This window comes from Mobula birostris, chromosome 4 (assembly GCF_030028105.1).
Source record: "Mobula birostris isolate sMobBir1 chromosome 4, sMobBir1.hap1, whole genome shotgun sequence".
NCBI lineage: Eukaryota > Metazoa > Chordata > Chondrichthyes > Myliobatiformes > Myliobatidae > Mobula > Mobula birostris.
The window spans coordinates 172,918,333-172,936,923 of record NC_092373.1 but is presented as its reverse complement, the minus strand read 5'-3'; the positions used below and the strand labels follow the sequence as shown (position 1 = coordinate 172,936,923).

The 18,591-nt window shown below is 40.5% G+C and overlaps 1 protein-coding gene across 2 annotated transcripts in view; it reads right to left on the bottom strand.

The window, feature by feature from the left end:
• Positions 1 to 18,591, bottom strand: part of mttp (microsomal triglyceride transfer protein) — a 62,448-nt gene that overhangs the window by 41,779 nt on the left and 2,078 nt on the right. The window contains exon 1 of one of the 2 annotated variants that reach the window (XM_072256468.1): positions 4,432 to 4,608. The exons of the other annotated variant lie outside the window; for it this stretch is intronic. Within the exon in view, the coding sequence (XP_072112569.1) occupies positions 4,432 to 4,507 (76 nt within the window). The 5' untranslated portion in view covers positions 4,508 to 4,608. Of the gene's footprint in view, positions 1 to 4,431; positions 4,609 to 18,591 lie in introns of those variants that run through there. 2 annotated transcript variants of the gene reach the window in all.

Genomic DNA, 18,591 nt, shown 5'->3' with positions numbered 1-18,591 from the left:
CTTTTTCTGTGATGGGATCTGATTCCATGGGTAGGACAAAGGAACACAAGCTAAAGCAAATAAAAAACAAATAAATGAAATCAGGGAGTTCTTTGCACAAAGTGATCATTGTACAAAGGTCAAGGATGAAATCGTGTTGTTGGGAGAGCACCAAGGTCTACCTGGAATGAGCTTAATGAGCTTCCTCTTTCTTATTTATCTGTTAACCAGAATAACAATTTATCCAAATTTACCAACTAGCTTCAGATTTAAACACCAAGGAATTAAGATTATTAAACTAAATGTTGCTGTCATAATCACAATAATTTCCTAGGAAGTAAAAACAAAGTGTGGGTTTATGAGGAAACAGCTTCAGTGGCAGTAATTAAGCCATTTATCAGTAAAGTAATGACTTTGGGTATAAGGCTGGTCTTACACTGATGCAATGTGAAACTCATTCTTTTTATACACTGATTTGACCACCAGTGACCTGATGATTCCAGCACCTCCAGTCCCTTCTGCCACCTACATGCTGATCTAAACCGACTCCAATTTACAATACATTGAACTTAAAATTCCCACCCTTATTTTCAAACCCCTCCATGTCTCTGTCTTTCCTACCTCTGCTGTATCCTCCAGCTTAAAATGCTTTGAACTATTGTGATTCCAACCTCTTGTGCACCTTGATTTTAAATCACTCCACATTGTCTTCAGCAGCCTGGGTCTGAATTATTAAAATTTGTTCCCTGAAAATACTTGGTCACTTTATCTCTCCTTAAGACCCTACCTGCTTGACCAAGCTTTTTGTTCACTGCACTAATTTCCCATGTGATGTGGTGTTACACTTATTCAAGGGAGCTTTTGGAAAGCATCTTCAGAAGGCATAGGTTTAATGTCAGAGGCAAGAGATTTAAAAGGGGCATCGGGGGTACCTTCATCATGCAAAGGGTATTCGGAATGGGCCGCCAGAAATAGTAGTTGAGGCAGGCACATTAACAATATTTAAAAGCTTTCTAGGTAAGTACATGGATAGAACGATTTAGAGGGCTATGGGCCCACACAGGCAGGTGAGACTTGCTTACTGAGCAACACAATCAACATGGACTGGTTGAGCCTATTTCCATGCTGTATGACTCTAAGTTTTACTATGTTGAAGATGCTATAATGATGCAAGTTGTTATATTTGGGACCTCCTCCACTAACCATCAGCCACACTGATCATTCTATAGGTAAACTGGATGTGTGGAAGATATTAAATTCCATAGCTGCCTAGACACACTGCAATATTTTCAGAGCTCTTCTACCTATAGATGACCGAGCAAATCTATTGTTTCAGGTAAAATGTCAAACTTGTGATACTGTGAAATACTTATTCACTCAAATAAAACTGATTGTATTTAAAGCTAAGGTCTTCAGAATGGAACAATTGCCCCATTCAGCTCCTTATCAGAATGTCATGTTGTCACATACCATAAAAACCAGGTGCAAAGGTCAAACTTTTACACAAGATTAAAATTTTGGAATGAAGTTTAGCACCACTGACTCATAATTACACTGACAAATCCACATTTTAGTGGACAAGTTGAAGAGCAATGTTGAGACCCACCAGCGCATATAGTGTATGTACTTGTACAAATGACAATAAACTCATTTTTGACTTTAACTCTTGTGATTAAGGCTTATATACAGCTATAGTTTTCTGCATCATGTAATGTAGAAAGGTTTAAGATTACTTGTTAAAAAAAATTAAATTCAAATTAAATCCAGGAAGTCTTGCTCCACCCACATCTGCCATTGAAATGGTTAAAGTAGGGAGTGTCCCTGCCCCTATTTTAGAAAATTTAATGCAGAATTCAGGAGGGAATTTTACCCCAGCGACAGAGATGATGTGGTGAACTGAAGGCTCAGTAGGAGGCTTGCATGGAGCATATAAGCAGCAGAACTCGGTATATGAGCCAAATGGCCCTCTTCTCTGCACAAAATAGATTTTCAGTTTACAAAAAAAAACCTGTAAGTGAGACTCTGATCAAAGGCAAAAATTTTAAACTTAGTAAAAAAAAAGTTAGACTGCGGGTCTACCTTCCTTCAGCCCCACATCTACCATGAAGCCAGTCTTCTCCCAATCAATATAACACACCAAAAAAAACAGAACACTGAAAGCACTCAGGGTTCAAGTTACATCTGCAGAGACAAAAGTTGTCAGGCCCCAAAGGGAAGAAGAAAGGTTTCCAGTTTGGCAGTGCAAGAGAGAGGTAGGACAAATTACAGTAGGTGAATAACAGAAGCAGATAGGGATGGGGTAATGGGCAGAAGGAACCAGGTGGGAGAGGCGAAGACCAGGAGATGGGAATGGTAAACAAAGGGAGAAGAAAACTAGATGGACAAGTGTGTGTGTGCGGCCGGAGAGGGAAATTTCAAAATGTCAGTGTTTATTCCATTGAGTTGTAAGCTACCATGCACACACTGGTTTTATAATCTCAACCTAGCTGCTGGCATTGAGGGAGAGTGAGGGCGGAGGTTGGATGGTTAGAGCAACATGTCTAAAAGCCAACTATGTTCTGTAGAGATAGAATAAAGAGAAGAAGGGCAAATAGTCCCAAAAATGTCCCTAAATGTGTCAGCATTAATCCCAGCATTCGTATATGTCTGATTGGGCTCTGTGCGGGTGAAGAAAATTACTTCTTCATTAATGATTGAAATTTCTGCAAAAATGTCCAACCTACATTTTCAAATTGCAGCGAAACTGGGAGTGAACCCCACAATGAGTAACAGCATCTTTGAAAGATGCCATCTGACAGAATGCTTGCTGGAGATTCAGGGCAGCTGAATATATACAAATGAGGGAAAACAATTGGCTTGGATGTGAGGATAGAGCAGAGGAAAGGGACTAAATGGGTAGCTTGTTCAAAGAGAAATGACAGGCTCGATGAGCTGAGTGGCTTCATTTTATCTGATGTCATGATTCTAAGGTCTTTTCAATCTGTTAACAAGGAGAGCAAACCACATCTCCGACGAACTATTGAGATTGTTTCTGACACAAACTGGAGCAGTATCTATCTTACAGCAGTTTAAATATCTGAGCATTGTTAAAGAAAGGACTGTCAGCATAACAAACTAATGAAATGTGTTTTACAATGGGTGTGAACATAACAAGACCCTGCCATGGATGGCCCCAAGCCCCGCTGTGAAAGGACGAGGGTTGGGCATGGGGCTAGCAACCCCATCCCGTAAAAACCTAGTGCTACAGAAGCGCCAACAGAAGGTCCAACGACCTCATCCCTGGGAGAGGAAGGATCGGCATCTGGTCACAATTTGAAGGAATAGCCCAGGATAGAGGACTTTGTCGAGCTGCTTTTGGTGGCCCTTGTCCCAGTAGGGGTGATGGGCTAAGAAGAAGTAGTGAACATAGGAAAGGATATGACCAAGATACACCTCAAAACTAGTTAGTCTATTAGGTATCAATTCTCCACATTTGCTTGCATGGGCTATTCATTTCCAAATTCCCTGTAAAGCAAATAAATCCAAACCCCCTGTACATCTGTACTTCTCTAAATTCAAGTTTATCCATTTAATCTAAAGAGTGTGGCATTTGTGAGCAAATACAGAACATGGAATTCAATTCATTTACTTTCAAGAATCTTTTCTGCTTAAATAATTGCACCTTATCTTTCCCAGGACCATCGCAAGCTAATACATTTAAACTTTTTCTCCAGCACAGTCTTATACCAAATATTAAATTAGTAATTTTCTTAGAAACATCCTAGAATCCTGGAACACCTAAGTGGCATAAAAATGGAACCAATTTTAACGCTCTACAATCTTAAATCATGTTTAAGTTCACTTTGCCTTAAATCATTATTGATTACTGTAGCCTCAAGTTAGAAGGAAAGGAAATTTAAAACATAATGAAGACCGTTCATCTCGTGTAGACCCTTCACAGATATTACATAAAAGAACAGAGAATTTAGCATAAAACAACCCATTTGGCTCTATTAATCCATGCCAATACTCCTGCTCTAGATAAGAAATCTCCCACCTTATAACCCCACAATTACCTTATCCTTTTACTCTTTCCTCCATCAGTGTTTATCCAGCTTTCCCTGAAATACATCTCTGTTGTTTACTTCAACCTTTCATATGGGAGTGAGTCCGAGTTCTCACCAGTTTCCAGGTAAAGACACTTCAGAAAAGTCCTGGTTAATTTATTGATCCTTTTCACTCCTACCTCAACACCAAATTACTTTTCAATTCTTCCAAACTACAGATGGAATGTAAAAGGAGAGATGTACTTCACCAAGCTAGAAAATCATTGTACTTAAATAAATAAATTATTATTTGACCAACTTGCCTCTTTAGTTACTGAGACCAATTAAAGAATACAAAGTTACATTCCGAACAAGTGTTGAGGACATGCAAAGAACCTTGTCATCAGCATGATAGGCACATACTTACTTTTTGCAGAGGTCAAAGAGGAAAAGACAATAAGGGTCAATAGTACCCAAAATATAGACATCTTTCGACACAGCATAACCTAGTAAACACGAATACTTGGAATTTTCAACTTTAAAGATCCACAAAGATATAAAAAGAAGGAGAGATGGGTCCGGAGAAGAGGGCTGCTAGATGTAAAGTGTGTGAAGGCAGGTTTAACATTTATCTAGATGCAAGAGAGGTCAGATTCCAAACTCCACTTGAGTTTGGTTCTGAATGCCTGAGTTAAATATTAAACAGCTGTGATTTTATACTAATCCTCTCAGAGAAATCAGCTGGGACAAAACCCCAGATAAACAGAACATGATGCGACACAGCCACTCCGGGGGAGATATTTTGAAGTCTTCCAGAGTAATAAATACTTTGTCCAGTTCTAAAGAAAGGGGAAATGGACTACTTGGAACATTAAAAATTACTGACATCAATTCCCTCTCAATCCTTCTCCCTGGAATCCTAGTAACTAAACAAGATTATTAACAAACCCTGATGCATATCTGTCCTTAAAGTGTGGTTTAATCACATATCTGCACCCTCATTAGGATTCCTGTTTCCACTTTCATAATATTGCCCAACGCCACTCCTGCCTGAACTCATCCACTAGTAAAGCCTTCATCCATTTTTTTTCCTACTTCTAGATATGACTATTCCAAAGTCTTATTCCTCCCTCTGTAGATATGAGATCAACAAGGTCTGCTGCTAAAGTTTTAACTTATAGCATGACCTTTTCACCCTATCAGTCCTGACTTTACTGATCTACATTATTTGGCTCTGTCACTCAAAAAGATGGGCATCTAACACCTTGGTCAGAGAAGCTGGTTTTAGGAAGTATCATCAAGGACGAACCCATGGCAGAGATGTTTAGGAAAAGATCAGTAGAGCATCAACAGCTTGTTGGTTTAAAGAGAGATAAACAAATGTAGACAAATAGGAACTAGCTTAGATAGGCATCTTGACCAGCATGGACCAGTTGGACCTGAGCCTGTTTCCGTGACACTGAATGTATGGCTGTCAATGGTACTTAAACTCCAGGACTTTCAAGAGGCCAGGTTTGAATAAACAAAGATCTTATTAGAAACAGATGTATGAATATGTCCTTTATCTTCTTGTACCTGTAACAAATAAATACGATCACATATCTTTATTTAACCTCAGCCTCACTTTCCAGAATCAACCTTGCATCCATTAATTCCCTTGGTATCTAACAATCTGTTAATCCTTCTGGTATCCTTTTGGATATAGTATTCCAGAGACTCACTCCCCGCTAGGTGAAAGATCCTTTGTAAGGGTCTGTATTCTCTAGAGTTTAGATGAATGAAACAAGATCTTATAAAAACTTACACACTTCTTAAAAGGCTTGATAGGCTAGCTGCCAGGAAGATGCTTCCGCTGGTTAGAGTCCAACACAAAGTGGCATAGTTGCAGAATAAGGGATCAACCACTTAACACTGAGATGAGGAGCAATTTCACCATTCACGAGGTGGTGAATCTTAGCAGTTGTTTACTCTGGAGGGCTGTGAAAGCTTATCGTTTTGTTGCATCACCATCTGTATGGAGGGATCAGAAAAAGCTGCAGAAAGTTGCAAACTCAGCCAACTCCATCATGGGCACTAGCCTCCCCAGTATCAATGGCACAGTCAAAAGGTGACGCCTCAGAAAGATGGCATATATCGTTAAGGATCCCCATCGCATAGGACTTGCCTTCTTCTCATCTTTACCTTCAAGGAGGAGATGCAGGAGCGTGAAGAAAGACACTCAGTATTTCAGGAACAGGGACGTATAGATAACTGGATATTAAGGGAAGAACGGTCCCCTTTGTTGTGGTCACGGTCGGTGACTTCTAAAGGATTTCAGAGGACAACAGGAAGATCGACGGCATCAGCTCACCCGAAGACTCAAATCTCTCCCTCTGTGTCTCTCCATCGCTACTTAACTCAATACCATGAACTGAACTGAACTTCACTCATTACCGTAAGACTATCTATTTACCCCTAGACTTGAAGCTTGGTTTTCATATATATTCCACACTTACTTATATATAATCATTGCTAACCTGTTTGATTTATCTGCATTTGTTTTACTGTATTGCATAGTTACTAATAAATATTATTAGTTAATAGCAATACTGGACTCCAAAGTGTTTTCCATCTCTGCTGGTTCTTTAACCCATCACGGGGTACGTGACACTGGTTAGTGCTGGCCCAAATCAGAGCTCACTAGGAGACAGTCTTGGCTTAGTCCATAGAATACAGAGATGGCTGGCGTTCGAAGCGCAAGACAGACTGGGTAAGGAGTTTGGCATCAGATTGGGGATCGGTCAAAGCGTTTAGGCACTGTAATTCAGGGCTCTGAGAGAGAATGTTGAGTGGAGCACAGTTGCTGTATTGAGATGGAGAGTTGGTTGAGTGGGTAGCAGATAGTATCCTGTTGCTTCTGGGTGTGTGCTCATTTTGACAGATGAGTTCCTTTAGGCAACAAACTCTGCTGAGCCAATCACCGGTTCACTCAGCCTGTCAGGAAATGTAGAGGAGGCTTGCCCAAAGCAGAGAAGTGGAGATAATTTAGCAATGAATGATAACTTTAATAATAAACTGCAAAATAATAAGCCATGAGGGGCCATGAGTCAAGAGAGAACAGGTAATAAACACCACAAGCAACAAGGTAACTGATGTCTAGGAGCAACTGGTTGAGGCAAAAGATACTTGACAATACAGGTGGCCAGAGTGAAGAGGCTTTTGAGCAGGTTGTATGAGTGAAGGGCTGTAGATGAGGGCTAGGTTTAAATAGGCTGCCGGTGATGAGTTGGAAACGCATGAGTTGGTGATTCCTGTTGGCTGGGTGAAGACTGGGAGGTGCCTGCCTGTGCAGGCCTGACATGAACTGTAACATCCACATTTTTTTCCCATACATGCTGTCTAACCTGATGATACTTCCCAAATTTGGACAAGCTAAGAGCCGGTGAAGCTTTTCTTTCGTATGTTACCTGAAAGCACACCTGGCAGTGAACATAGAACACAGACAGTACAGCACAGGAATAGGCCCTTTGGTCCACAGTGTCTGTGTAGACTATGATGCCAGTCCAAGCTAATACAATTGTCTGTACATGGTCTGTATCCCTCCACTCTCTTCCTGTTCAAATACCCGTCTAAATACCTCTTAAACGTTGCTATCCTATACTGGTTCTGCAATATAAGTTTCATAGAATTGTTGTCACATTGAAGGAAGCTATTCAATCCATTGAGTCCTTGCCAGTTCCTTGTAAAGTAATCTGGTCATAATCTTATCTGAATTCTTTTGCCAGAGCATGCAGTTACTTTCAAATGCTTGCCTTCCTTTTCAAATCTTTGTTTGACTCTGATTCCACCAGCCTCAGGTAATGAATTTTAGATCATAAACCTGTGCATAAATTCTTCTGCGCTTCGTTTTGATATATCATATGCACACAGGTGTTAAACCAGGGCAAGATTTGCACAGAGAGTAAAATGATGGTGAATAGCATTGCTGGATGAGAGAGACTTGGGGTACAAATAAATAGTTCCCTGAAAGTGGCAACACAGGTAGACAAGGTGGTGAAGAAGGTGAATTCCAAACTTGCTTTTATCAAATGGGTGTTGAATACAAAAATTGGAACATCATGTTGGGACATTGGTGACAAAGATGTTGCTGGGACTGGAGGACGTGAATTATAATGAGGAGAGATTAGATCGGTTGGGACTGTTTTCTCTGGAGTGAAGGAGAATGCAGGGTGACATTATAGGGGCTATAGATAAGGTCACTTTCTTTTTCTCATAGTAGAGTCTAAAACCAGAGGACATAGGTTTAAAAAGGGAAAATATTTAAAGGGGACCAGAAAGGTAAACTTTTCACATGAAGTGTGGTGACTGTATGGAACGAACTTCAAGTGGTATGGAAGAGGCAGCGACAATTTCAACCTTTTAAAAGACATTTGGACAGATTAATGGATAAGGAGGTTTTAGAGGGATATGGGTCTAATGCTAACAATCTGAACTAGCTGAGGAAAGTACCTTCATCAGCATGGACGAATTATAGAGTCATAGCGTAAGCCAGCATGGAAACAGGCCATTTGGCCCAACTCGTCCGTGCCCATCTAAGCTAGTTCCATTTGCCTGTGCTTGGCTTATATCCATATGGCCTACTTCCATGCTGTGTAACTCTATGACTGTTATTTCTTTAAGAGATCATGAAACTGTAACTCTGTCACTTTGTCCAAATACTTCTCTTTGATTCTCATCTTTGATGTGCTTCAATTGTTGCCTGTTTAGTATGTCCACGAAGCTAGGCTATACCACCATTCAAGCCCATTCTACCATTTATTAAAGTTTTGTTTACCCCAGTGCTCTTTTCTACATAATCTCTGTATCCCTTGAATCCCTCATTAGTGGGAAGGGTTGTAATTCCAACCTACAATTCTTAAGTCAAACTTTGTGAGACCTGTTAAGGATTCTTCAATCTAATTAAATAACATCAGGTTGGCACCTCAATTTTAGATACGTCTGCTACTGCTCCCAGCCAACCCTCTTGCATTGTTCTTTAAAGCATGATTGATCTCCTGGCTTGATTGTGGCAGTAAAACAAGGGATCTGTTGCACATTCAAGATTCAAGATTCAAAAAACTTTGTCATTCAAACCGTACATCAGCTCTGCAGGGCAGAATGAGACAGCGTTTCTCAGGCGCAGTGCAATCATAACGTAACAAACACAACACTAAATAATAAACATAACAATAAATAGTAAAACACAACAGCCACATGTCAGTTAAAATCAAGTTATAAGTGTCTAGTGCAAGTTAAAAGTGTCCAAAGCAGAGTCAGGTGGAGCAGCTATTTAGCAGTCTGACTGCCTGTGGGAGGAAGCTGTTTAGTAGCCTTGTGGTTTTAGTTTTGATGCTCCTGTAATGTTTGCCTGATGGCAGAAGAACAACCAGTTCATGGAGAGGGCGTGAGGGGTCTTTAATGATGTACCATGTCTTCTGGAGGCATTGACTCTGAAAAAGGTCTTGGATAGAAGGTAGGGAGACCCCAATAACCTTCTCTGCTCCCCTAACCACCCTCTGCAAGGCTTTTTTGTCGACAGTGCTGCAGCTGGATTACCAGGTTGTGATGCAAAAGGTCAGCACACTCTCAACCACACCTCTGTAGAATGTAGTTAAGATGTTAGTGGGGAGTGATGCTTGTTTAAGCTTCCTCAGAAAGTGCAATCTCTGCTGGGCCCATTTCACAATCCTAGTGGTGTTCCTGGACCAGGTGAGATTGTCCGAGATCTGCACCCCAAGGAACTTGATGTTTTCCACTCTCTCCACTGTGGAGCCACTGATGCTGAGGGGTGTGTGCTCAGGCTGAGACCGTCTGAAATCAACGATCATCTCCTTGGTTTTGGTGACATTAAGCATCAAGTAGTTATCATGGTTAACATGGTTTACTGATTGGGTATTGCTTTAATTACAGGTGGTTTGGAATTCAAGAAAGTGGCGAAGAAAACTGGCTTCGTTCTGGATTATTTTGTTCAACACTGTAGTGAAATAATGTTGCTCCATGTAATCAGTGTGTATTAACAGCTGCTAGATCCACTCAACTCAATCTGCTCAGTGCAGCAAAACCATTAAATGTGAGTTTTTATCAAACTTTTGATATAACTATTTGTATACTGGCAATCATTTTGTAGAATTTGCAAACCAGTCATGTTTCCTTTATCATAATGACTAAGGTTTGCATGACTTTTTGAGCCACAGGATCAAGGGAATGTCATGTTAGTTATAGGGTAGGCTGTATTTCTTTCAAAATTGTACAGTGATTCTCACTACACAGTACCACTGTCAGAAGTGATTCTGACAACCGTTCATAGTGTTAAGACCATTGTCCTCTAAAATATCCACAATAGGCCGTGGTGATGCCTGCAGTAATTCTAATCTTCCAAGTTGCTAACTGACAAGTTTCTAGTTGACATGCTCTTACAAGTATTAACTCTCAAGAATAATGACCTGTTAGGCACAGACAGAAACTGTATTTACTGATTCCTGTGGGGGGTGGTGGTAGTGGGGATAAACTCCCACTACCTATTAAATACTCCCAATGGTGTCCATCTCAAATAGCCTCTGATAACCCAGTCCAGCTCCTGGCCTTCACATATGGCTGAGCTATTAAGCCTGGCAGAACCATTCCAACTGATAGGTGAAGGGACAAGGGCAGGTTGCAGGTGCCATAAAATCAGCCACTCTGAGCAAATGGAGCTCGTCAGCTGTGATAGGCAGCTCATCTAGGAGAAAGAACACTGTGGTGTCAAACCTCTGCTGCCTTGTGGCTATACCCATTCATGGGGAAGGCTTCGGGAGTAAACCCCAAGGAAAGTCCGGAACTGAAGTCCCTAAGGCAGTCATATGTTGAGTTCATGTCCTGGGTATGACTCTAAACTGCAACCAGTGATGAGGTTGTAATTGGGGACTTTCAGAGCTTTGGGGAAAGTAGAGTTACCCCTTAGTCATTCATTGCTCCCAGGGCCGCTCTGACCCGGAACGGTAGGACCTACAAGGGTTCCTCCTCAGGATACGAGCGAAGGCCAACGGCAGATCCGGCAGGTTCAGTAACTCTTATGACGGAGAAGGCGGATGAGCTAGGACCACAAATGTCAACAGCTATAGTACAGGCGGATGAACATTTGGGAAGAGAAATGGTGATTTCTTTAGTTCGCCCAATGGAAGGCAATAGCAAACCACCGTTGCTAGATACTAGGTTTCCTAGAATCTATTTGCTAAGAAAACCATGGTCAAACTCACAAAATGTATCACACAACAACAGCATCAAGAGGATCTTCAAGACAATTCTGAAGATGCTTCGCTTGGTAGGGTTGATTCTGGGCAGCAGGGGATCCCCGACCGTCATCAAGCTACTGCTCATGAAATTCAAGTCACACAAAAGAAAATTATGCCACCTGGAATGTAAGAACCCTATATCAAGCAGGAAGATTGGACAATGTGATAAATGAAATGGAAAGACTAAAGATTAACGTCATGGGAATTAGCAAAGTTTGTTGGATAGGTGCTGGAACATGTCAGATTAGAAATAAAACACTAATTTATTCTTGTGGAACATCTCATACTAATGGAGTAGGAATTCTTATGGATGAAAACATGGCAAAAAATGTTTTAGGACATTGGGCAATATTAGAAAGAGTGCTCCTTGTTAGAGTCAAAGGACAACTATTAGATTTAGCGATTATACAGGTATATGCACCAACAACAGATGTTATGAAGAAAAAACAGATTTATCTTCATAGATAAATTCTATGAAGAGCTTGAGCAAGCAAAGAATGGATGCAAATCTCAAGATATTGTTATCGTCATGGGAGATCTAAATGCTAAAGTAGGACAAGGTGCTGATCGAAATACCATAGGAAAATTTGGACTAGGGGAAAGAAATGAAAGAGGGGAGAAATGGGTAGAATGGTGCAAGATGAATAATCAGGTCATTATGAATACCTGCTTTACAAACCGTCTAAGACACTTGTGGACCTGGAAAAGTCCAAGTGAAAAGTCCACTAGAAATCAAATTGACTTTATTACTATAAACCTAAGATTTAGAAACTCAGTGACTCAATGCAAAACATATCCAGGTGCAGACTGTAATAGTGACCATAACCCAGTAGTATCTCATGTAAAAATATAACTTAAAAAACTAAAGAAGCATAAACCTGAACAATCCATGACTACTTGCAATTAACTAAAGAAGAAAACTTAAGACAAAAATTTACAATTGAAGTAAGGAATAGATTTCAAAGTCTAGAAATAGAAACTGTTGAAGGTGATAGCAATCATGTAGAAATGAAATTTAACTCTCTAAAGGATGCCTTGGTATAGTCAGCAAAGTCAGTGATTCCTAAAACAGAAAAAAGCACAAAGAATAAATGGATGACAGGTGAAATCAAAAATTTAATGGAAGAAAGGAAACAGAAGAAAGCAAATCCTATGGAATATAAGTCCTTAGATAAAAAAGTTAAAAGCTTATTTCAGAAAGCCAAAGAAGTACGGTTAAACCAGGAATGTGAGCAAATAGAAAGAATCCTTATTACTGATCCAAAAAGGTTACCTCAACAAATCAAGAATATCACTGGTAAAAAGCACCTCTGTTCTTCAGGTGGACGTTTGAAAGCAAGGACGGTACCATTATCATGGAAATAGATGAGATTATGAACAGATAGACTGAGTATATTCAGGAATTGTTTGGAGATGATGGAGGTGAAAAACCAGAAATTAAAAAAACATTGAAGGTCCAAGTACTTTAAAATCTGAAGTTTGTAATGCAATAAATAAGATGAAGAAAGGAAAGGAGGCAGGTCCTGATGAATTAATAATAGAACAAATTATCGCCCTTGAAGATTATGGAATTGAAAAACTTACTGATTTAATCAATGACATTTATGAGACAGGAATAATACCAGAAGAGATGAAAAAATCATTTTTTATCACTCTTCCTAAGAAAGCTGGAGCAATAGAATGTGAATTACATAGGACCATAAGATTAATGAGTCATATCACCAAGATACTTCTAAGACTTTTGATGACAAGAGCTAAAAATAAGATACAAGCTGAAATAGGTAAAGAACAATGTGGTTTTGTGAAAGACAAAGGAACAAGAAATGTAATAATTATGTTAAGGATATTATCAGAACGAGCTATTCAAGGGCAAAATATTTGTTTGTTTTATCGACTACACAAAAGCATTTGATAAAGTGAAGCGCAATAAGTTATTTGAAATATTGCAGAAAATTCTAGATCTAGATTTGAAAGATCTCCGCCTAATCAGAAATCTGTACTGGGAACAAACTGCCGCTGTAAGAATAGATGGAGAAGTGAGTCAGTTTACGAAAATCAAGAGAGGCGTTACACAAGAGTGTGTTTTCTCCCCTGATTTATTTAATGTGTACAGTGAAACAATATTACAAAAAATAAGAGACATCTTGGGAATCAAAGTTGGTGGTGAAAACATCAATAATTTCAGATATGCAGATGACACTGTGTTAATTGCAAGTATGGAGGAAGAACTACAAAACTTAATTGACATAGTTGTTGAAGGAAGTGCAAAAATGGGTCTATCTATCAATTGCAAAAAGACAGAATGTATGGTAATATCCAAAAAGAAGGAGAATCCTATTTGCAGGCTGAGAATAAACAGGAAAGACATAAAACAAGTACAGAACTTTTGCTACTTAGTCCATGTTCAAGGACTCATCAGAGCATCTGAATGAGTTCACCAGAGTTGTCACAAACTTTATAAAAACAGTCATAGACGAGTGTGTCCCCACAAAATCATTCAGAGTTTTCCCCAATCAGATGCCCTGAATGAACCATCAGATCTCCAATGTGCTGAGGGCCAAATCAGAGGCACTCAAGTCTGGCGACCAAGAAAGTTACCAGAGGTCCAGGTACAATCTCCAGAAAGCATCTGAGAGCATTCTTCAGGAGGGTGAAACCACTGAAAGCATCTGGCCCAGATGAGATACTTGACCAAGAACTAAAGACCTGTGCTGATCAACTGCTGTAGTGTTCATTGAGATCTTTAACCTCTACCTTTGGCTGTCTGACGTACCCACCTGTTCAAGCAGGCTTCAATTATACTGGTGCCCAAGAAAAACGTGGTAACCTGCCTCAATGACTATTGTCTTGTAGTACTTATTTTTGAGAAGTTGGTAATAAAACATACCAACTCCTACCTGAGAAGCAAATTGGATGCACTCCAATTTCCTTACTCGCACAACAGATCCACAGCAGATGCTATTTTATTGGCTCTACACTCAACCCTGGAGCATCTGGACAGCAAAGGTGCATACATCAGGATGCTCTTTATCAACTACAGCTTGACATTCAGTACTATCATCCCCTCAAAATTAATCAGTAAGCTTCAAGACCTTGGCCTCAATCACTCCTTGTGCAATTGAATCCTCGATTTCCTCACTTGCAGTCTTCAGTCAGTTTGGATTGGCGATAACATCTCCTCCACAATTTTCATCAGTACAGGTGCACCACACTGAGTTCCCTGCTCGACTCACTTTACACATATGACTGTGCAGCGAAGCACAGCCTCAATGCCATATTTAAGCTATATCCACTGTCACAGGCTGAATCAAAGATGGTGATGAATCAGTACATAAGGAGAGAGATTGAAAACCTGTCTGAGTGGTCCAATGTTGCAAGACCATGGAACTGATTATTGACTTCAGAAGGTCATGAGCAAATTCTCTTCAGAAGATTAGAAATGGAGAGGGTCAGCAACTTTAAATTCCTTGGTGTTACTATTTCAGAGGACCTACCGTGGGCCCAGCACTTAAGTGCAATTACGAAAAAAGCACAGCAGCACCTCTGCTTCTTTAGGAGCTTGCCAAGATTCAGCATGACATCTAAAACTTTGGCTAACTTCCAGTTATGTATGGTGGAGAGCATATTGACTGGCTGCATCACATCCTGGTATGGAAACACAAATACTCTTGAATGGAAATCCTACAATAAGTAGTGGATATGCGTACGGGTAAAACAACCCCCCTCCCCCAAACAACACCAACATTGAGCACATCTACATGAACCGTTCTTGCAGGAAAGTAGCATTCATCATCAGAGACTCCTCCCTCCAACCACCCAGAACAAGCTCCCTTCTCACTGCTGCCATCAGGAGGTACAGGAGCCTTGGGACTCATGCCACCAGGTTCAAAAACAGTTATTACCCCTCAGCCATCAGCCTCTTGAACCAAAGGGAATACCTTCACTCAACTTCACTTTCCCCATCATTGTAATGTTCCCACAACCTATAGACTCACTTTCAAGGACTCTTCATCTCATGTTCTCAATATTCATTGCTGATTTATTTATTATTATTATTATTTGTTTTTCTTTCTTTTTGTATATGCAGTTTGTTGTCTTCCGCACACTGGTTGCCCTCCCTGTTGGTAAGGTCTTTCATTGATTCTATTAAGGTTACTGGCATAATAGCCTGCAAGAGACAATCTCAGAGTTGCTTACAGTGACATAAAAGTACTTTGATAATAAATCTACTTGGAACGTTGAACTTATTAACTCCATTTCCAATCTCTGATATCTGAATGGTTCAAAAACGCCACCTCATTATGCCTTTTGTAGTATTTATTTTAATTTTATTTTTATTTAGAAATACAACATATTAACAGGCCCTTCCAGCCCAACACCCCCACACCACCCACTTATGTTCATGCGACTAATTAAACTACTAAGGCGTACGTTTTTGGAAGGTGGGAAGGAACTGGAGCACCAGGACGAAACCCATGTGGTAACAGGGAGAACATACAAACTCCTTACAGACAGTGGCGGAATTGAACCCGGGTGGTTGGTGCTGTTAATAGTGTTACAATATTAGTAATTTATTTTGTTGCATTCTATTGCTGCTGCTGCAAAAAAGAAACAAATTTATCATCAAAGTGCATATATGTCACATAAGTTAGTGATAATAGATCTGATTCTGAGATCACTGGTTCAATGATATTATACCAAATCTGGATCGCTCTACTGAATTTGGCACAACATCAATAATTCCTCTTATAAACTGCACTTCCCGTATTCCTAGTTGCTTGTACTTTGTGTTATTCTGAAGCTGTGATTAGAGAAGGGTGACTTCTGGAGTGGAGGGTCACAGATATAAGCAGTGACTGTAGTAAGAGTAACTGCAACCACCTTGAGTTGTCCCTATGCGACCCCAGAACACTTGTACTCGTGTAAACTCAGATTTAGCGTGGACCCTCACGCAACACAATGCCATGCATTCGATGTCCCACCACTCACACTTCAATCAGAATACCAAAGCCAAGTTCTCCGGACAATCACTCACATCATCCCCAGATGACATGAGAGTTCTTGCAGCTTTGCCATGTACACTTAAAATGTAATACTTTTACAACTTACAGAAACTGGCTTCAAAAATTGGAACAACCCAATAATGTTTTTTTCCTCTCTAAACCATGACATAGGAGCAGATGTCAGCCTTTTGGCCCTTTGAGTCTGCTTCGTCCTTCAATCATGACTGAATATTTTTCAACCCCATTCTCCCACCTTCTCCCTTTAACACTAGTATAGTCAGGAAAATAGACAAAGTTCTCTGTCGCAGGGTTAGAGCATCCCAAAGGATGTATTGCCTGCCTGGTGCCCAGTTTCGGGACATCTTATCTGATCTGCAGAGGAATTCGCAGTGGAGGGGAAAGATCCATGTGCTCTATGTGGGTACCAATGATGTAGGCAGAACAAGAGGTTCAGCTGAGGGAATTTGAGCAGCTAGGGACTGCTCAAAAGAACAATGAGTCTAAGGGCACTTTATCTGAATGCCCATAGTGTTAACAGGTAATATGGAAGGATAGGCAGGAAGGTAAGGGAGGTGGGGTAGCACTCCTGGATGAGATCAGGGTGATAGTGAGAGACGGTATAAAATCTAAGGAGCAGAATGTTGAATCCATCTGGGTAGAGATTAGGAATAGTAAAGGGAACAAATCACTGGTGGGAGTCAATAGGCCACAGAATAATAACATTACAATGGCAAAGGCAATAGACCGAGAGCTGGCTGCCTTAAGTGCACTGAATGACTTGGCCTGCACAGCCCTCCACTGCAATGAATTCTGAAGATTCACCGCACTCTTGTTTAAGAAATTGAATAGAGGTCAGCTTGTGGTGGTTTGAAATAATCAGAACCAGGAAAAAGGCCTGCTTTACTGTTGTTGTTGCTTATGTGTTCTACAAACATGGTGGGTATGGTATTGGTGCCAGAATGTGTGGCAACACTCGTGGGCTGCCCACAGCATGTACTTGGGTTGTGTTGGTTGTTAACACAAATGAAGCATTTCACTGTACGTTTCAGTGCACATGTTACTGATAAATAAATGAATCTGAACCAAGGCAGGGGTGAAGGTCTCAGCAGCAGTTGAACTGAGACAGAAATTGGTTGTCTCAGTGATGGCTAGATATATAATTTTATCTGGGGATGCAATGATTACCGTTTTATGGCCTTATTCATATCTCACCCTATACATCCCAAACATAACATCACCCACAGTGACAATGTCTTTAGCTGGTGAAACGCAAGAGCTCCCTCTCTACACACTTTAAGATTACCACTTGATTCAATTGCACTTTCCTCACTTTATCTAGAATCTTGAGTAACTCAAATTTTGCTTGGTTATGCTCCTCTTTGAAATTTTGACAAGCCCAGAAAACCTTTCCATTTATCATCAGCTGCACTGTCTGAACTGCAGACCTCTGACTCCCTCATGTGGTAGGGAGCGTTTGACAGAGCAAGACATTCTTTGACCATGGATAACCTCACTCCATGTCTCTTTATGCCATGACAGCAGTGTTAGGGATCACCTTAATGCTGTTTTGAAAGCTGTGTAAAGAGAAAAAACTTGAATTACAAGGCCGATAGGAAATCACCTTAGGACATCCCGCTGGTGTCATCAGTTTCAGCTCGACACTTACTACTTAAATGTTCCAAGTTTTCTTGTCAGTATGTAGCCCAGCAGGTGGGACGTTGACAGCCTACTCGCAGAGGAGCATGCCACAACACAAGCAGCACTTTTCAGTCTGTTGAACTGTTTCAGTAAGTGTAGCTCCACCACCATCTACAAATTCACCCAAGATTCCATATGTGAGATTGGTCAGCTGGTTGAGTGGTGTCATAACAACAACGTTGTGCTCGGTGTCAGCAAAACCAAAGGACTGGGTAAATTAACACCAATCCTCACTGAAGGGTCTTTGATGGAAAGGACGTACAGCTTCAAATTCCTTGATGTCAGCAACTCAGAGGACATATCCTGAGCCCAGCACATATATGCAACCATGAAGGTGCACCAGCATCTCTACTTTCCTCAAAGTTAAAGAAGATTCAGCATGTTATCAAAGGTTCTGACAAACTTCTACAGATGTACAGTTGAAAGATCTGTAGAAACCTCTGCAGATGTACTGTTTGCATCATGGTGGGGTATGGAAACTCCAATGCAAGAGGTTCCGGACAGTGGTTTGTTTCAGCCAGTTCTATCATAGGTACAGCTCTCCCCACTATCGAGGACATCTACAAAAGGCAACAGATATCTCAGGAAGGTGACATC